Source organism: Taeniopygia guttata, chromosome 4 (genome assembly GCF_048771995.1).
Source record: "Taeniopygia guttata chromosome 4, bTaeGut7.mat, whole genome shotgun sequence".
NCBI classification, from domain to species: Eukaryota; Metazoa; Chordata; class Aves; order Passeriformes; family Estrildidae; genus Taeniopygia; species Taeniopygia guttata.
The window spans coordinates 58,673,995-58,695,348 of NC_133028.1; the positions used below are offsets into that span (position 1 = coordinate 58,673,995).

The 21,354-nt window shown below is 40.3% G+C and overlaps 1 protein-coding gene across 4 annotated transcripts; it reads right to left on the reverse strand.

Moving 5' to 3' along the window:
- Window positions 1-337: 337 nt before the first annotated feature.
- Window positions 338-21,294, reverse strand: PRMT9 (protein arginine methyltransferase 9). 4 transcript variants are annotated; one of them, XM_012573349.5, is made up of 14 exons: window positions 21,222-21,294; window positions 15,448-15,546; window positions 14,678-14,890; window positions 14,119-14,267; window positions 12,957-13,193; window positions 12,324-12,491; window positions 11,165-11,267; window positions 10,067-10,173; window positions 7,917-8,109; window positions 4,085-4,268; window positions 2,249-2,960; window positions 1,378-1,531; window positions 862-984; window positions 338-667 (listed from the first exon to the last, which is right to left on the reverse strand). In XM_012573349.5, exons 3-14 carry the CDS (start codon window positions 14,861-14,863, stop codon window positions 452-454), a joined length of 2,532 nt encoding a protein of 843 aa, XP_012428803.5. In that variant the 5' UTR covers window positions 14,864-14,890; window positions 15,448-15,546; window positions 21,222-21,294; the 3' UTR covers window positions 338-451. The 4 variants fall into 4 exon arrangements, with proteins under 4 accessions (XP_012428803.5, XP_072784815.1, XP_072784814.1 ...); XM_072928714.1 differs by having other exon boundaries at window positions 15,457-15,546; window positions 21,222-21,241; XM_072928713.1 differs by lacking the exon at window positions 21,222-21,294 and adding an exon at window positions 15,800-16,123 and having other exon boundaries at window positions 15,457-15,546.
- Window positions 21,295-21,354: the final 60 nt, after the last annotated feature.

The following is a 21,354-nucleotide window of genomic DNA, read 5'->3' on the forward strand; positions in this document are numbered from 1 at the left end:
CTGCATTATACCAAGATGTAGTGCTGTAGAACATCAGCAGGAACACTGCAGTGACGGATGGTATTTTATACAACTTTCTACAGATAAGTAGAAACAGCCACAGCTATTTATTGCTGGTAGAGGTACCTGGATGCATTTTTCCCTCCCTACAGCTGACCTGGTAGATCTCTGTCACACTGCTGCAGTCACTACATGGGCCAGCAATCAGGTTTGTGCTGCAGTGAACACAGTATCTCCTCTAGCTTGGAAGGATACTTTAACAGTGCAAATTTTAGTCCACCAGTTGAACCTCAGTATCTCTTATTACAGTCTTTTTGATCAGTAAATCAAATCAGCCTTTTTGATCAGTAAATAAAATTTAGACTTTAATACAAAGTAACAGCAGTGTTGTTCTGAACATTCCGTTTATGCATAGGTAATTGAGCACAAATCACTTCACACAGGACATTCTTCACCTTTTAACTGTAATGCTGATATTGCTTTTATGGTGTTGGACATCAAGTACAAGTTCATCTCCAACCTGAACTGGTATGGGCTGGTCCAGAACAACTGCAGCTTGTTTCCAGTGTGAGGACTCATCAGATGTGTTCAGGCTATGGTCTTCATCTAGATGGATGTGATACCAGAAGGGAATGGCAGTGACCTGGCCGGACTTACAAATTTGTACCTGAAAATATTTAAAATAATGATCAGTTATACTACTTTGTTCTTTGAAAAGGAAGTGGTTCAAATAATTTCTATCCTTTTTCAGAGACAGCTGCAGATAAATAAATCCTGTATTGAAATGTTTAGCGCACAAGAGCAATTAAGAAGCAGCACTGCAGAAGAGTAGTTAAATGCACTTTGGGCCCCAGAACTCACCTTCACTTCTCTGCTGGGGCTGTTCAGCAGAGGGTTCATGAGATCCAGCCTTAAAAGCTCTTCTGGCTTGCTCAAGGGTACACAGGGTAACGTGGAGAGATCCAAATACACACGAACAGGTACCTGAAAGTATAGACCAGAACTTCAGGCAGCATCAGCCATTACAAAGAGAAAAAGTAGTAAACTTAATCATAATACTAAAGTTGCCAGGAGTTACTGGAATAGCTGTAAGAGACAAAATGCAAAATACAGCCCTCTAATGCCCTCTGAAACACTAGAATACAGTTGCCTGGGAACAGTTACAGCACAGTCATTCTTCTGTACAGTAACGGGGACAAAATTTCCATGCCATTTCTAAAACAAACATTGCCCATTTTAGTCTATCTCAAGGTCCCTGTGTGGTTACAAAAAACTTCACTTGATAATTTCAACAGTGGTTTTTTTATAGTTCACACCAAATCTAAACAGCTAAACAGATGCAGCTTTGAAATCAGAAGCCACCCACCAGCTTCCTACCTTGAACTGGTTGATGAAAGGGGCTATATTAAACCCCAGGGTTGGTTCTGTTCCTTGAACAGCACTCTCCAGCAACAGAGACTCCGATTCTACAAGCATCCCATATACCAACACATACTGTGGGAAAATCTTCCCTCCACTGTGAAGTAAACACCTGTAAAATAAGAGGGATTTCACCTGTAAAGCTGATCAATCAGCAGTAGTGAAAGAACCGTAAATACATTTAAGAAAGGCACACTCGTTCTTCCTCTGAAGTCAATTGCTCCTAAGCATAACGTGCCATCACTAAACACAAAGGTTAACAGTAAGGTTTCCCTAGGCCCACAAAAGAGGATAAATCCATTTCACACTTATTTACCCATTTCCATTAGTTTCCTTCTCCTTTGCCTTCCTTCCCACTCCTCCTGCTGTGAAAAACAGCAGCTTTGCTGCTGCCTCCCTGGCTGTTCTGACACCACGGGTTTGTCTTTTAGCAGGACCAGTTTGTTCAGACAACCATTTGACATGTACACAAATCTGGGCTTTTCTCAACTTGCACTAACAGCTACCTTAATTATTCTTTGTTATCTTGCAAACTTCTGACAGACCAAGGAATATGATCATCCATTCATATTCTTGCATAAAAAAAGATAAAAGAATCTGAGATGATGAAATCATGATGCTTTTCTAAAGAAAATACATAGTATACAATGGTCATGCCAGAAACACTGGGAGGTTCAATGCAAGGAAAAATTCTTTTACTACAGAAGAAACATAACAGTAGTTCCATACTTTTTCTACAGTAGAAACATAACATAGTTACAAGCAATATCTTAAAATTTTTCAGGTAATTACAGATTCCTACAAATACTTTTGTCCTTCTATACTGTACCTGGATATTGCAGCCTTTTCCATCACTTCCTGCTGGATTAAACCTGATGTCTCTATAACATCCAAGATAATAATACTCCACAGTTTGTCTGATTTGGGTCTCTGCAGCACCACACTTTCTTCTTCTAAGTGGCTGAGCCAAAACTCTAATGTTTCCTTAGGGAAATGGTTTGCTTCTGCAATGACATTAAGTGCTGCCTGATGCTGATCTTTCTCAACAGAACTGTAGGCTCTAACTGGTCCAAGCTTGCCAGCTATAATTGGCAGGATGGAGAAGCCTTCAGATACATCTAAAATGTAAAAAGCATCAGGATCCACACCTAGAGAGCTCATGTTTTGATGCTCTTGGAGGTTTATCCCACTGCCATGTCCATCAACGTCCATGGAGTGCAAGTCCTTACTTGGATTTAATGACAGCAGCACTTTGCTCATGGCAGCTTTAAAGCATTCATGGTAAGCTATGTCATTCAGCAGGGCTATTTCTGTGGATTCCAGCACACACACTGGAGTGCTGCCATCCTGTTTGGTGCTTGTTTGAAGTCCAGCCAGAGCATTACATAATTCAGCCTCATTGCCCAAACTCAGCACGTTGTCTCTGTCACTGAAATCCATCCCACACTCTGAAGGCAAAGAAGTAATTTTCTGGATCTTCAAGTAGCAGTCTTGACAACAAACTTCCATCATCACAGTATCTCCAGTCTTCACAGAATAATCTTGGCAAAAGAACATTTAAAAAGTCATGTCAGTTACAGACACATCACTGAAGAGCCTTAGGGTGCCTGAAACAAACCAACCCACCCACCCTATTATCTCATTTGTTCAAATCTGTGCCACAAGAGGAGGACGTCAAACCACTAGAGTGTGTGCAAAGCAGGGTGACCAGATAGAGAAAGGCCTCAGAGGGAAGACTTACGAAGAGCAGCTGAGGGCACTTGTTTTGTTCAGCCTGGAGAAGAACAGGCTGAGGGAAGATCTCACCACAGTCCAGAACCCCCCTCAAGGGTGGCAGTGGAGGGGAAGGTGCTGATCTTTCTCAGAGAAGGCACATGAGGAAATGGAATGAAGCTGCATCAGGGAAGTTCAGATGGGACATTCAGAAAAGGTGCTTCAACCACAGGATTATCAGTCACTTGAACAGGTTTCCCAGGGTAGTAGTCACAGCATCAAGCTTGCCAGAGTGCAGTGAGCACCTGGATAATGCTCTTAGACAGGTGATTTAATTTTAGGTAGTCCTGCAAGAAGCAGGAAGCTGGACTCTATGACCCTTATGGGTCCCTTCCAGCTTGAGGATATTCTAAGATTTTAGGAAACAGGAATATAAAAGGTGGGTGAGTAGAGAGTAGACACTGTTAAAGATTACACTGCCAATGTCTGTAAGTGGAGAGTATTGAAGCTGAATCCCACGTGGGGCAAGGGGTAGGTAGGAATGTTTAGTAGTTTTGGGTAATTTTGGGTTTGTGGCAGTAACAGCTAGCAATTCCTACCTCACCTTGCCCCCCTTCCTCTCCTAAGTTGTATGTTCACCAAGTCAGCCAGTCAGTAGCCCCACTTTTTGGAGATGCTCCACAATGCATTAAATTCAGTACAGAAAAAACCCCAACTTAATGAAAAGCTTTCTCCTGGATCTCATTGCTTAACAGCAAAGTCCCACAAACAAGTCCTGATGAAAAGACTGTGCTCTACAGAATAGAAACATGATCAGCTACTTGCTGTTGAACTTCCAATGCTATACAGACTTCCTAATCTCTGAGGTAAGCTAACTTATCAAAATGAAAAAAAAAAATCCCAAAATGAAACCAAGTTAATGTACCACAAGAAGCAAACCCACAGGACATACCAAGGAGGCCCTGCACAGGATACACAGCCTGTTCCCAGCAAGTTTCCTCACTGGGACTTGTAGATAGAGAATGCTCATCATCAAGCTGCAGTACAAACCACACCACAACAGCATCCAGTATTCCTCCTTCAGTGACTGGCAGGCTGAGCTTCCAGGGCTTTCTAGCTGCCAAGCTTTTCAGCTCCTGATCAAAGCAGAAAGAGAAAAAACAGTGGGGGAGTTTATTTCCATAAATAAAAATTTGGTTTCATTAAACTAAATCATTCAAAATTTCTATACCAATCCATGAGGGTACCCAACAGAAACTTGAAGTTAGCAAGCCTCTACAATACCAATTATCATCATTAGTACTCATTAGCATAGGCAAGAGCCATTTCCCTCATGGACAGCCTGCATCCATGAGAAGCAAACATGCCTACATCTAAGAACACACACATTTAAACCCACTGAAAACTGCAACACTTCAGACTCGCAGGGCTTGCCTTACAAGAATGAATGAAATCAGAGCCAGGCTTTTGGCTGAACTCAAGCCAGTGTTCAGGCACATGTTTCACCTAAAACCTGTGTTCAATCAGTTCTAGAAATACTGTGTACCGTTAATTTGCTCAAACACAGGTTTGCAGAGTCATTATAAACACAGGAAGTCAAACATCTTTGAAGGTGTTTTATCTGCTATCTGGACTATTTAGGCCTTGTGTAAAAGCTCAGGTATGTACAATCTCACTAGTGGGAAGACCTCAAGGTCTATCCTAAAGGGATCATTTATAAATTCTCCAATACTCCTACAAAGTTTTGAATATGTTACAGGAATTAAATTTTTTTCCATGTACAATTGATTTTTCTCAGGAATTACCTTCTGCTACCAACATTCACAAGCACAAAAGGACCAGCACTAATGTTTTACTTCCAGCATAAATCAATTAACAGGAGGTCAAGCACAAGGGACCAAAAGTTCTCTCAGTCACAGCCATTCTGCTTAGTAATAGCCCTTCCAATACATTTATCAAATTCCTGATCTGCTTATGTCAACACTTGTTCTCTTTTCATTTCAATCTTAAAATACATGTGGCAAAAGAAAAGTTCATGTCCTGCTCTGAGGACAGGACCAGCTGTCACATGCTAGGTTTCTTATTCTTTCCTCTTCACTCTGTGTTCTCCAAGAGCTTGTCTATCCCTCTTCTCACAACTGAGATGGCTGAACAATGGGCAAGTTAAAATTACTGAATGATAACCAAGGTCACTGTAAGATCACACTGCTCTTCAATAGAAGTGCTTTGCTGCCAGTCATCCTTTTGGAACCTCCTCAGCTAGTGAAGGGAAGAGTAGTCATTTGAAGTTTTGCTGGTATCAAGCCCTTGAAATAAGACAGCAAGAGCACAAACATCCATCTGGTTCCTGGTTTCTGGGAAGTTGGAGAGGTATAGAAGCGTATTTGATATTAGAAGTATTCTTCCTGATTATTCCTCAACAACAGAGGCCCAAGATTCTCATCCAGTGAGATATAGTAACTGCAGAGTTACATTGCCATCACTTAAAAACCCATCTGAAGACTTATTTCAGCTTTCCCTGCTCTCTGCTATGCTGCTTAACCCATATTTATTTCTCACATTTCCCACTTTATAAGCCTTTTTCTATTTTATATGCCAATAGCAGATTTAAACAGTCGTAGCACATCCGGATGGCAATTTATCAAGTAGTCTTGTTAAGAGAAAGCAAAGGAAATAAAGCAATGGACAGGAACAGGCAGTAAAATGCCAAAATGATTCAATGTCACACATGTCCTCTGAATGAGAAAGACCTACAAAGAGAAGGAAAGTCCAAGAAAAAGAATGCAGTTATCTTATCAAGTTTCCTATGTCTTGATCCACAATTTCTCACATATTCCACACCACAACTTCTCATGAAGGATTAGGAAGAGCCAAAATCTGTAACTGTTGGCAAAAGCAGAGTTCCTTTAGGGCCTGAAAGTGAGATTGAGCTTCAATTACTGGCTGCAGAGGTAAACACCTCCCCTGCCAGTGGCACTGATCTGCTGCCAGCAAACATGCACACAGGTAGCACTTGGGAAGTGTAATTACAGCCACACCTCATTCCCCTGCCTGGGAGGGACTGAGCTGCTGCTGCTGCTAATAACAGCACTAATAAAGTAAACACCATAAAGCAGCTGCTTTTTTGAAATTACTGTTATTTGTGAATTTTGACATATTATTTCTCTGATCTGTAATGATGTCTTTGAAATATCCTACAAGTTTGAAATACACTGTTGTACTGTATTTTAAGCCTTCTTCTCAGTTCTGCCAGTTTAGGTCTGGACAGTTAGCACAAGCAGAATAAATGCAACATCCCTCTAGTCCTTTGAAATAGGAGTTTAGAAAATAGGTCTTACAAAATTACTTTACTAGTGCTAAGTGTTTTGTTACCTGAATTTCTGTTCTTAATTGGCAATTCTGCTACTGTTTTGAAGTTTAGGAGGATTTTTTTTCCTACTACAGTAGGAACAAAGACAATTTTTTTCTCACTTTTGGCTGCATTGATTGAACATCCAGGTATGGCCATGATGCAACACATTGAAAAAAACCCCAAAAAAAATCCTTGCTGGAAGTAACCTACCAGTGTTTCAACTACCACATTTGCCCAGTGAAAAAGTAACAACAAACAGTAACCAAGGTTTCCCAACCACATTAGTGACTCATAACAGAGGCCTTTCTTCCTTTTTACTTACAATATCTTAACATTTCATGATGGGAGCACTCCATTAGTCTGACCAGAACTTCAAAGGAGCACTTCTGAAACATGATTTAAAGAATAACACTGTTCTTTACTCTCCAAAATTATCTTTACATGTTTGCCAGCAGGCAGATCTTAAGAACTAACATCTCTCAGATAAGAGCAATAGTTTCTTATTGACACTGGAAGCAGAAGCAATGTCAGGTCACAGAGATTCCTCCCAATAATATACTGAAGAGCCTTGTCTTATTTCATTTTTCATCCCAGGATGTCACATAAGCCAACTAGGAAAAGCTATTGATTCAGAAACTGCAACTCCTGGCCAAGCAGCAGCCAAGAATAATTTCGTTTATATAAGAGAATCTATTTTAAGCTCTGATTCAATGCCAGCTCCTCACCACAGGTCAATGAGCAAGAAGCACACCAGAGATCAGATGTATCATCATTTTAGCAAGCTCAGCTGCAGGGGCTAAGCTCCTTGCCTTCCAGTTCAGGCCTATTTAGCATACACATACAAATGTATTTTGTGCTAAATACACAAAATTATGCTACTAGATTTTAGAATGCCCTATTACAGAAATACCCTAAGATACAAAGGAGCTGAAGTGTGGAATCAAATGGTTGAATAGAAAGATTTCTTTATCTCCTCTTTTACATTTACCCACTAACATTTACATTTTTATGCCAGATGGAAAAATACAGCCTTTCTCCTGTCTTAAAGAGCTTTATGAAGACTGACTTTAGAGAAATAAACTAAGTCAGCTCCACAACTGCATAAACAATCTAGGATGGATCTCTTGCATCCTTCTTCCTCTCCCTGTACTGAGGCTGGTAGCTGTTTGATCTTACAGTGAGGTAGTTTTTAAAGTTCCCTAAGCTATGCTCAATAACCAAAAAAACTCCACTTTCAAAAAAATTACAGACTGTCATTTGAGGAACTACATCACCACACCAGACAAGCATCAAAACCAGCAGAGCATTTAAGAGCAGCTCTACCAACTTTGCACTTGTGAACTGTTCTCAAGTTGAACCCAAAACCAAATGACAAATGGGACTTTCCTACCATAAAAAGATTACTTCAGAAGGGTGTAAGAAAAAGTATTACCTGCAGATCATTGAAATCTACTGTCATAACTTGACAGGGCTCTGTGAGGGCTCTGTAACCCCCAGGAATACGACTGAGCTTCTCGGTGGTGTAGGGCTCCACAGTTTCCTCTGAGCCAGCAGCAGCATATGTGGGACTGAAAAACTGCACTGAATTTGACAAGCACACACCAGCAACTTCTTGCATTCCCACTCTGGAAGCAAAGGCAAACAGAGGAGAAATTAAATTCCAAGTAATTTGACTAAAAACCTAAAGGAAATTCTCATTAGGCTGACTAATTATTTTTAAATGTTGAGAGTGTTAGAATAGAGAAGTTAAAAAACACTAAAACAATTCTGTGGGGTTTTTGTCATATTCAGAGCAGCTCTAAAGTGCAGAAAATGCACCTCACTTTCAAGAATCAGAACTGAATGCTGTCACCAGAAACTAAGAAAAAGCTCAATACATATTAAGAATTTCACTATATCCTACAATAAAAAACCCAATATCAATCAGAGCACAAGCAATGAAGCATAACTTAAAATTGCTGAAAGAATGGGACACAATACAAAGTAGAAGATCAGATCAGGCACAGAGAGATGGCTGTGATATGCAAGATTATCAACAATTGTACTGAAAGGGGATTCTGTCTCTCAGCAAGATAAATCAGTGTTTGATGATAAATTAAATGCACTTTTAAATGTACTTGAGGAAAAAAAATCATGTATTCATTCAATTCTAGGCTCTATGTCTACTCTAACCACTCAAAAAAAAAATTAAAGCATGAGGAAAAGCTCAAAGAAAAGTTGTATTAATTGTTCAAGGCAGACACTGCTAAATTATATAAAATCATGAGAAAAGAGATACTTCCACACTACTATTTTATTAGGCCTCCTGCTCAGAAAAAAACATCCAAACCCCAAACCTTTCCTTTAGGTTGTGAAAACACTTGAGGAAATGTGAAGGTATGAACATCAGAATAATTCAAAGAGATCTGCGTAGTTTAAATCTAAGAACAGGCAAGTGTTTTACATAAAAAACTTTACTTGTTAAAATAATCTTAAATATTCCCACTGGAGCAAAAAGGGATCTCAAACTATAAAGGCAAGAAATTTAAAAGTGACTTTTTTCCCCTACAACATATAATTAATTTGTGACAATCACCTCAGTCCTGCTAATCACCTGACCTTAAGCTATTATAATGGAGCGTCAATTCAACCATCCAAATTTAACAGCAAATTACCTTTCATTCTATTTAAATTTTGTAAGGAATGGTCGATGCCCAGTTTCAAGGCCAAACCTCTTCTACTTGATGAATAATTAAGTTACAAAAGAAACTATTAAAAGAAACTTATAAAATAAACTATTCTGTGACCATCTACCATGGCAACTTCTTTCTTTTTCTGGCCACTGTCCAGGTCTACTGCATTAGAGAAATCACTGATGCAGCCTGGCTGTTTTCCATCCAGTTCACTGGAGCACCTCTAGAAGTATTTTCTCTAATCTACAACAATGTTAATCCTAAACAAAATACCTCAACTTCAAACTTCTCAGAGAGAGACTGTCTCCATACAATGATAATATTCTAAAAGATTAGAATAAATATGAAAGTAATTAATACACAGTCAGAACTGGTCTCAGCAAAGAAACTCTACTGTATGCCAGCTCAGAATTCGGCAAAAGACATTCAGACAGATGAAGACAGCTGGGGTTATCAACATTTAGGCTTTGCAGGAGTTAGATCAAGGGCTAGATCCAGAAGTGAGGTATGGAGCAGATTATAAAGAGGGTAAAATGAGGATAAAGACCAAGCATTTATCTAAGAATCTCCAGTTCAGAAATCAAGAAGTAATTTTAGTAGGAAGGAATTACATTTCTTTAGCATGTGTTAGAGGCAGATATTTCAGCATAACTGTATGATTAATGGGTCCAGAAAATCTAAACTTCAAAGGGGTAGGGTGGTAGGGAAAAAAAAAAAAAAAAAAAAAAAAGAAAAAAATAGTTTGGAAAAGGGGTGGGGTTGGTGAAAGTAGAAATCTTTTTCGTTAAACAGATCATCAGCCTTTCAAAAAATAAAGAGGAAAGTAAATGAGAAATGGTCAATAAAAACAACCAGTCTCTCTTCCCAAACAAAAAATGTGGGTTCAAGCTGTGCTAGACTTTAAACACACCTGTGATGTCTACGTATCTCTTTGCATTCCACTGCCATCCCAAATATTGTAGCACTTGCAGGAATAATTCTGCCATAGTCTCCAGCACTAATGTCTTGGTTTTTAGGCTGTGAAAACATGAACAACATGCAATGAGACAGTGGCCTATTTCTACCATTACTGAAAAGCCTAAATTACATATTAGTGAGCCATTCAAGTGTCAGTCAAAACACTGCTAAATTCTTAGTGACTGGTAAAGTCACTAGTCTTTGGCATTCTGTTGACCATTAAAGAAGTTTTTTAAATACAGTGTCACTTCCTCTGTGTAACTCTAACAAAATGCAAATTGAAAAACACTGTTAGCCTATCACTGAAACATTTGAGGACTTTTGCGTTATGCATCATTCCTGTACTTAACACTAGAGGTCACCAGTTTCAACTCAGTATAACACAAAAGGTTTCAGCCAGCTAAAACTTTTTTTTTTAAATGAGTTGGAATCAAGGCAAGGACAAAATAAAAAGAAGTCCTTCTATTAGGAAGAATATTAGCTTAACAGAAATCAGGCTATGTAAGACTCCCTGTCATATTACTTTGCTTAATGACTAGCAAAACCACAAAATATAAAGTAAAATCTGAGACCCAGTGGAATTGCTTAGTCTTCCAAAAAGGTTCAAATCAGCAAAAATAAATTAATTTATTTATCAAATTAAAATTGAGTGTTCCCAAATGTTACAATGAGAAATAACTCTACCATAATTCAGCATTTTCTGCTTAGACTGACTGTGCACTTAAAATCTACACAAAGCCTTTTGCTGTTACTACAAAGATGGGAGAAAAAAAGATATAAAATAAATGAATGAACAGCGATTAAGAGTGAACCACCTGTGATGAAGGAAGGGATACATGCTGTGCAAGTACATGTTTACTCAGAACACAGAGCTCACAGAAGTACAATGTAAGTTCTGCCTCACTGACACTCTCCAAAATTGAATTCATGGAGCAAACTCAGATCACTCATTTTTAGCATACCAAATGGAATGAAATATTTACAAGACAACTGTTTCTCATTCCCATCTGTCTGGAATGTGTGCACATGCACAGGTACCCACATCACCTACCTTTGGTGGTAAAAGCAGATGTTCCCAAGCATGTATCAAGCTCTCCACAATTCCTTCTCCAAATAAGCCAGCATCGACTGTTTCTGTGACAACCAGGGAAACTCTAGACAATAAAAATATGATGTATAATAAACACTTCTGTCAACAATCAATCATTCTTTTAAAGAAAAATCCCCACCATACCAATATGAGCTCAGAGCAAACTTTTACCAGGAGTTTCAGTACATGTGGACAATTTAATTCTTCAAAAAAATTATGTGTTTTGAATTGTTGTCAGAAGTTATTGAAGATGAAGATAAAAGACAGCAAATATTGAGCAAGAATTTACTGTAAAGCTTCTTGCTCAGCATTTATAAATAAGTTGTGTGGGAAGAATCTAGCCAAAACAGGAAGATGTTTCAGCCTGGGCACACAGCCAATGATACTGCAGAATATCTATTTTGTGCAATAGTTTGTACTCATGCATGTGTATAAAAAGGAATTAAAACCCCCAAAACTATAATCAAAGCACAAAAAAATTCCTACACAGACTAACAGCCTAATCTTAAATCCTCTGGAATTAAATTAGAAAATATATGACATAATAAGAGGAGACACTTCCAGAACAGCAGTTATTTATTAATAGCTGACATCTAGTAACTCATTTTATACATTAAAGGAATACATGTATTACAGTAGCTCAGCTGACACAATTAGACAAGGCTTTATTGGTCTAAACCAGGAGCTTCATCATTTCATATCATGAACCTGTACCATCACCATAAATTTATTAAATGTTAGTAACTTGATCCTATTCGAAGGCTGCAGAAGTGAGCCACAAGATCTTAGAAGTATAAAAGTATGTTAAAATTACTTTTATGACATAGTAATCTAATTTTTTTCCCATTGCTGCAGTTCATTATGTATGCCCCAAAGTTCGCACCATCAAAGAATTAAACTCCTTAATTTATGATATTGTTGATCTACCAATAGAAATTAGGATGACCAGAAGAAGATGTTATTTCTGCTCTTTAAACAGATATAAGATAGAGAGAACCTTCTCACATTATGAGCAGTATCACAGAGGTGTTACTTCCTGTTTAGGTCACAAGACATTTCCTATTTTCTAAAAATGATTAGCAAACTCAAAACACCACCAGAAGAGAAAGCAGCAACGTACCTTTCAGGCATGTGCTTTGGAATTTCTATATCAAGTGACTTCAAATGCAGAAGTTTGATCTCTCTTTCCATATTATTTGCTGCCACCACATCACGGGCAAGTTCATACATGGTTTTGGATAATTCGCAGGCATAGACAAAACATGCTCCCGCCTTTTTTGCAAACATACTGAAAGACAAGAATCAGGGGGTTTCCCCTCCTCCACATCTGCTTCATATTTCTACCAGCTCAAGTCTAAAAACCATCCTTAGATTAACTGGTATCTGATATTGCACAAGTTGATATCCTCTTGATATTTTACCAGCAAAGAAACCATCACAGTTTGCAAAATGACACTCCCTCAGCTATGCTGAATCCACTTTTTACAGTCAATATTTAAAGACAGGACAAATAACATTACAACTTCAAAACCCATGTGAGTAATTCAATTTCAGCAGCACTTACTGGCACAAACAAAAAAAGGTTCAAAAAATAATATTCTAGACTCACTGGGTTCTGAAAGCTTTGCTTGCTTTTGTAAGTTCTGTCTCCATAAAAGGATCAAAGCAGTTATTTTTTCCACTCTCAGCCAAATTTTGTCAGGCAACCAATACTTTTCTATTAAATTCTTACGAAATGTGCATTGTGGCATACCTCAAAATTCCTGTTCCCGTTCCGATATCCAGGACAGATTTGCTCCCTGAGCGCACAGCATTCTCAATGGCCCTGAGGTAGGTGAGGTTCCTCTTGGCATCGTTGAGCATGATGAAGTGCCAGCGCTCCACCAGCCAGTTTGCAACGCGGTAAAAATTCTCCTTGGCGTCGGCAAAGTCGGGGTTGAGCTTCACTGCTTTGTGAAAATAGCCAGCTGCTTCGTCTCTGAAGCCCATTCTAAGAGCAAAAGTGACAAACAAAGGGAAAGTATGCATGCAGCTGTGAACATCTGAAGGTCTGTAAAGAGGTCTTATGTCAGCTAAAAGACAACAGAAATAGTCAGAAAAATTATCTGTAGAAAGAGTGCCATTACTTTATGAAAAATAATGATTTATAGCTTTACATCAAGTCACTGTAAAATGCAAAGCCAGCTCAGAAACACCATTGTGTGCACCAGCCTTCATACACTACTGCATCTTTTGACAAAGTAAACCAGGTTTTATTTACAAAAATTCACTGCAACAACATGACAGCAGCAGCTCTGCAATCCAGTCTGTCAGATACTCTACTCAAGAGAATGTCGTAAAATGTGTAAAACGGTGGATACTCTACAGTATAATGCTGTAATTTACAGTATAATTTACAGTAAAATGCTGTAAAACTGTGGATACTCTATTTAACTGGAACATCCTGCAAAATCATGGAATTTTGATTTGCCGGCTTTTGCATTAAGTGTCAATCCTGAAAAAAGAAATTAAAAGAATCCAAAAAGAAATTAAATTGTGAATCTGAATCAAGTTTTAATGATACCTACAGCATAATCTCAAATCAGGCAGCACTGAAAAAGGTCCAAAGTCTATAAAATATTTGTATACATTTTAATACAATGCTCAGAGAGGTGTTCCTTTAAAACAAAGAAATTAGAGAAAGGAAACCTAACCAAAACCATCTGGATTATGATTTCAGTCTTAAAATTCCAGCCTTAGAAGACCTGAGCAACAACAAAACATGGTGGCGCATATTTTTCCCCACTTTTGCTGTGATTAACAACATTTATTTTAGCATTGGCTACTCTTTTTAAGCTACTTAAGATAAACAGATTTGAATGTGTTTGTATTCACAACATGATCCTTATAAAAACTGAATATACATCACTGCAAACCTGAAGAGATGTTCTCCCATACTGTTACAGATCACTTCATCATTGGGATACAGTTCAAGTGCTTGTTCATAGCAGTTAAACAGATCCTGAATCCGTGCCAGAGAATCCAGCTCTTCTGCCCATTTAACAAGAGTAAGCTGAAATGTCTCCTAGAAAATAAAGCACAGGCCAGTAAGGTGCTGGGAGTTGCCAGAAGTAGGGAACTGAGCCCTGAAAACATCTGGAGGTGTCCTGACATACACCTGGACACCCACACACAAGGATCAGCACCCAGCAGTGTTTACTGAGAGCCTGTGTGTATGTGCATGTTCCAATTATAACAATGTCCTGATTTTATTAAATGCCATTGACAGACAGAGACTAAAATAATATTCTGTGAACTCCCTTCATACAGAACTTATTAAAGAAGTCATTCGCCATCTCAATTATTACAGATTTTCCAATTCTGTCTTCAAAAAAAAGCAGAAATCAGTTACGTGTAACAAATCACAAAACATGTCACAAAGATCTCAAGAGAATTAGAATAAATAAAATGTCAAGTAATTCAAAGAGCACTTACTTTGACAGTAGCTTTTAACTCGGGAGCTAGATTTAGTACCAGGAGATAGTGAGCATATGCAGTTCCAAAATCCTGGTTCTCCAGGCAATGCTGAGCACTCTGCAAAGATCTGGAAACCAATTCCCGTCTGCTGGCTTCTCGGCCACCCCTGTGGTTAGAATGAAGTTTGGCATTGGAGTTGGGCATTCTGAAGCATGTAAATGCTCACTTATTCTAAAAAAAAAAAAAAAAAAAAAAAAAAAAGGAAAAAAGTCACACATACTATGTACTGTAGGTCAAAAGGTTTGTACAGAAATTTGACAGATCAAACAACATTTCAGTTTTCACTAGCATTTAGTAACGATGTCTCTCCTCCCACCAAGTCCTAAAGACTCAAAAACATTTTTACACTACTGATAATTCCATCAGCTCTTTTGATGAACTGTTCACCATTCAAAAGTCAAGTGTGCACATCTGAGTTAAACCAGGTGTCCTGGGAACAGATTACATTTCTGGCTTTGTAAAATTTATTTTCATGACATTTTAACACGTCTCTGACCAAACAGTTTTCTACACTGTAATTTCATGCACTCAATAAATTTCACAGTCAGCTACAAAATCTGCAAGTTAAATTTCTTCTCCTTGAACAACAGCATCTCCATAAAGCAAAATCTCACAGAAAGAGCTAACGAATTCACAGTTTATTTTAGACAAGGTACCACGACTATCTTTTCCCATAAGAAAACACTAAGAAGAGCGGCCAGAACCAATATGCAAATTTTTATACTTGCCTGTATTACCGCTGTAACTTTTAAAGATTCTCAGGTGAGCACGGCTACGGTATGTAGAGACGGTCCCAAAGCTGAACACGAAGGTTCCGTGAAGAGGGCCTGCAAGAAACACAACACCATCACGGCTTTTCTGTTTTCTTAAAAATAAAGTAGAATAAGCAACAAAACGCAGACCAAAGCTTGTCCAGGCAAGCGCACCCCGGGAGACGCCGCGCCGGGGAGGCGCCGCCGCTCGCATCGGGGCCGGGGCAGGGCGGCCGAGGGGCCGCGGGGCTCCAGGCGCTGCCCCATGAGGGGCTGCCCCGGCGGGCTGCGGGGGGAGGTGGGGGCTTCCTCTGCTCCAGGGCATCACCTGCTCCAGGCCAGCAGTCCCGGGCTCCAGGCCAGCGGTCCCGGGCTCCAGGGCCGGCAGTCAGCGGCCGTGCGCGGAGCTGCGCTCCCAGGACGCGGCCATGGCGCTGCCGGGCCGGGGCCATGGCGCAGGCGCCAGGCGGGAGTCAGTGCTGCGGGATAAAGGTGTTTCCATTACCCGCGGCCTCTCTCGGCCCCGTCCAGCCCTCTAGAAGCTGGCGATGCAGCTCGTGCTAACGCAGGGCTGTGGAAGGGATCTGCAGCCATGCCCAATGTGGTTCCTTGGCGGCCCGCGCTGCTGAGCGCTGCTCGGCCAGCACGAAAGAACCACCACCTTAAATCCTGCCCGGCCTGGCTGTGTAGGCACTGCCTCCCTCCACTGCCCTGCGGTCGCGGTGCTCCTGACTCTTACTTTTAATTCCCCTCCTGGTAAGTCCCGAGGAGCTCAGATGAGAACAACACAAGTCACAAACACGCTTTTCTCGAACCTCTGATTTGCAGCTCTGCTCGCAGCAGCAGATCGCGAGGAGCAAAATCCAGAGCTTCGCTCCACATCTGAAGTTCCATATCCCGCTGCCTCCCATGCCTGTGCCACCGCTTACCTTCCCTGTGGAGCTGTCTGCTCCAGGAACAGCCCCATTCAGAGCCCTGGAGTGCCGCTCTAAAAAGGCAGAGTTCATTCGGTCATGTCCTACTTCTGGGACAGGAACAGGCCGTGGCATTGTTTACTAATTATGAAGTGTCTGGGAGCTGCTCATCTTGACTTCCCCGTTTTAAAGCATGAATGCAGCTCTTCCATGCTTTTACAGCTGTGGATATTGTGTATGCCGTTTAGCACATCCTTTTCAGAAACAAATGAGCATTGTGTAAAAATGCCAGGCCAGCATTTTGAACGAGATGAAAACATATATAATGAGAGCACGAATCTGAATGGAACACGGTAGCAGCTAAATTGTTGAGCTGTGCTAGAAAAAACATAACTGGTAAAGTACTTGGACTGAATGAAGTCCATGAGAATGTGCAAGTATCAGTATCAAAAAATATCAAAGCCTTCATATGAGGATTGAGCTCCAAATGAGGATATAATACCTGATTAAATCAAGTTGTTGATTGGTACCAACAAGCCTTAATTCAGTTTTGAAAGAAAAAAAAAAAAAAAGCTGTGAACTTTAAATTAGTTAAGATAGGGGAAACCTTCTTGGAGTTTGGCTTAATTATGCTTTCCAGCTACATGATGACAGTATGAGGCAAAGAAAATGTTAGCACCTGTGGGACATCAGGAGTACACAATGCAATTATCACCTGTGGTCAGTGAGGTGTAACAAGAACTGGACTGTACCAAATACTGTAATGGGCAATTATCTCTGGCCCTCCATGGTTCTCCAAACTAATTCAGCTGTATTTTTTGTCAGAGCTAATAAAGGCTAGTGGGTAGCATAAATTCTTTATGCTACCTATTTTTAAGCATAAATGAAATAGTACTGTGTGCTAATTTGACCCATTTGTGAAGATTACTAAAATATGGCAGTGTCAAATCCTTGGAATTCACAAGAGTCCATTAATTTCAAAGGCTGGGAAGGATGCTTGTTAATTTCATACTCACAACTTTTTGATGGAACACTTCAGGAAGAAATGGCCCCAGGATACAATGCTTTGTAACGCTGACAAAACATACAGCTTCTTTCTAAAATAATTTGTTGGGTAAAGCTTGTACTGTAAAGGAGTGCCAGAAAGGAATGCCCACCAGAGATATACATGATTTCCATAATAATCATCAAAGTGGCTGACAGTAGAATAAATAATGTTGGGTGGTTACAGACCAGTCTGTTTACATACGAACATACATATGAACTGCTGATGGATGAGAGGAGAGGGAGCATGCAGCCTCGAGGTATCTCATTTATCAGACCCCTAAGGTCTTGCAAGTCAACCGTGATGCCATAGTCATAAGCAAAATGGGAGTTAGAAGGAAACTCTTTAAACCTTCTGTTAAACCCATGACAGGACTAACAGAGGTAGAAGTGCTTAGACAAGACAAAAAATTGTAATTCCTTAGAAGGCTGCTGTTGCTAATGATGTTTTGAACAACACACCTGTGTGTTGGAAATGGTGGGAGCTGATATCGATGCTCGGTAACAAAACATCTGTAAAACTGAAAGTTAAATTCACTAATTTCTAACCTGTCTCTCCTTAATATGCAGCCTGGAGATACAATCAGCCACACATCTGAATATTATCTTTCATAAAAATCAGAATGGTGATCTGAAAAGAGCATGAAAAAGGTAAGAGGGACAAAAAATATGATATGCTGGTGTATGCCTATTGTATAAAATGACTTGAAGAGGGTATTTCCTGAAACCATGCTTGCAGTGAATGGCAAAGGAAAATACCAAAGCAAAGATAAATACACAGTTTATGGACAGGATATTGCTACAGTTTCACACAGTCAATCTATGTCATAGTCTCTTAAAACAGGCTAGAAGAAGGCTGTGAAATTTGATGACTTTGAGTACGGAGTGGCAGAAAAGCAGAGATTTTTCTGATATAAAGCCACTTCTAGCCATAATTAATGATAAAAGGGCTACTTCTTTTAATGCTCATTACATAGGTAATTGTGCATAAATGAATAGGTTACTTTTATTTCTCCTCAGTGTTCCATCATTTGTTTTAAATCACAATTCTGCTGTTTCAGAGTGTGACACTATTTTGAACTGGTGGGTCAAGTTTAGGAAGACATATATTTAATAACTGTGGTGGTAGGAATCCAGTATGTTGTCTTGATTAACTGGATAAAGAGTGTAGAATATCAATTTAGTAATGAGTTTATTTTCTTGTTTTGTTATATAAATAGAAGTTGACTGTATTTTTTCTGGGGAAAAAAGTGTTATTTTAATGTATTTCTGTTGTACTGACTACTCTTTTTAGCGGCAACTAGAAAAGAATACATTTTGACTTCACATGATTGAGGCAGGTGGACCAATTTCCCCTGATGGGCCTATCATGTAGGACAAATCTAAATTTCAGACCTGCTGCATTTTTTGCCAGCTAAAAACCCAGAACTAAGACAAATATTCAATTAAAAAAAAAAAAAATTGAGTGCAGGCAGCTCCACACAAAGCATGGGGACCCCACTATGCTACAACACTTCAGTGGAATTTTAATAGGGAAATTAAAATAACTAAAAAGCAACCATGAAAAATATTCTAACTTTAATGCTGAAGACAACTACAGAACAAAGTAAACAAACTATCCATGGAAGGCATACCTATACTTGAAATGCTGCTCCAGTAATCTAAACAGAGATAAGCATTGTTATTTGTTTAACGTGGTTTTCTTTTTCTTTTAAAATTCTTTTTAAACTGGTTTTTGAGTAGCATAGAAACTTCTCAGCTAAGTAATTTTAGAAAATAAGTATCAGCAGATAATGTGATCTAGTAGGTGGAACACTTGGCTGAAAAACTGAATGTTCAGGATCAGCTCACAATTGCCCTTTCTGTTCTGCTGTGATTTCAGGTAAATCATCTGCACATTTAGGTAGCATCTCGTTTGGAGGGGCCACACTCATTTTCAGACTACTTTCAGAAACTACACTTACCCATGAGCCTTCATGTCAAGCCCCTTCTCCCTGCCCTTGTCTTTACATAATTGTGTTTTCTGACCATCCTTATCTACATGAACAATGAGGACACTATCTTGCCCTTTGATCATGAAATTGTGTTTACTCCCTTGAGCTCTGTGATTGCTGCCAGAGGAGTAACACACATCCTCAGTCTGGTTTCTGAAGCAGGCTCTGAAGTGGATGGGTATTAAAAAACTCAAGATGTTTACAAAATTGAATACTACCCAATATACAGCTTTATGAATAGGAGTAATTAAAAATGAGATTTGTAAAGTGCCCACCTATTTCCTACTTGATTCTCCAGGTCAGTGTATGGGGTCATACAGAAAAAGCTTGATAGTTACACCACCAGTTATCTTCATGTCAGTCATGCAGTTTAGGCTTTACTGTGGGCCCAACAATAATACATTTCATTAATACCAAAGATCATTGCTTCAAATGGAGAGGGAACCCAATTTGCCAAAATACAGAAAAAAATAGATTGAATTGACTCCCAAATGACTAAAATATATATATCCCCCAATCATCTGAGAAAGTCCCACGAAAGCACTCTGAATTGCACTACTGTCAAACCATTGAAACCCTGAATTATAGCTAAATTATAAACTATAAGGCTTTTCTGTCTTCTTCATGGATTTCCTAACATTCTTACATGAAAAAATTCAGCATCGAGTGGTCTTCTCAAGGTCTTCTTGTTGTCACAGTTTTTGTTCACAAGACTGTAGTAGTTTATTGAATGAAGACATAAAGATGAGCCTGTATCTACTTTACTGAGTATTTCACATGCAGACCCAAGTGGAACAGGGTGAGCAACACCAATCTTCTCAGCTGGTAGACAACGACCACCACAGCCAATTTTGGATCAAGAAGCCCATGTGTTGCACTGTGCATCCTCCCTCCAGGAGCCTGCTCAGTCCCTTTCCTAAAGCTCACAGAGGTTTCCATGAGGTGCAGGGGGCCCAGTGGCTGGTACAATCATAGAACCATAGAATATGCTGAGTGGGAAGGGACCCATCAGAATCATTGAGTCCAGCTCTGGCCCAACACAGGACATCTCAAGAATCCCACTGCGTGCCTGAGAGCACTGTCCAAATGCTTCTTGAGCTCTGTCAGGCTTGAGGCTGTGACTACTTCCCTGGGATGTCTGTTCAAGTACCCAGCCATCCTCTGGGTGAAAAACCTTTTCCTGACACACAACGTAAACCACCTATGCTTCATGTTGTTTTCTTAAGTCCTGTCATTGGGTACCACAAAAAACAGTGCCTGCCCCTCGTCTTCCCCTCAGGAACAAGTTGAAGACTGCAATGAGGTCTCTCCTCAGTCTCCTCCAGGCTGAACAAACCAAGTGACTTCAGCCACTCCTCATATGGCTTCCCTTTAAGGCCCTTCACCATCCTTGTAACCCTCCTTTGGTTATTCTCTAATAGCTTAATGCCGTTTCTATACTGTGGCACCCCAAACTGCCCCCAGAACTCGAGCTGAGGCCGCCCCAGTGCAGAGCAGAACGGGACAATTCCCTCCCATGCTCGGCTGAGGATGCTGAGCCTGATGCCCCCAGGACAGGACTGGCCCTCCGGCTGCCAGGGCACTGACTCACATTCAAGTCTCCATCAGCCAGGACGCCCAGGGCCCTTTGCACAGCGCTACCCTCCCGTTCCCCAGGCTACACACAGAGCCAGGCTTGCCCGTCCCAGGTGCAGAGTCCTGCACTCGCCCCTCGCGCGGCTGGTTATTGCCCATCTCTGACTTGCCGGGGGTGTCACTGCGGAGCAGAGGGCTCTCTCTGGTACCGGGGCCTGCCCACCTTCTCCGCTCGGGGACGCCCGCAGCGCCTCAGCTGAGCCGCCTTGCCCGCGGACCGCCGCAGCCCCAGCGCCCCGCCCGGTGCCGCCGCCGCCGCCGCGGGGAGCTCGGAAGGGGCGGGCCACGGGCTCTGC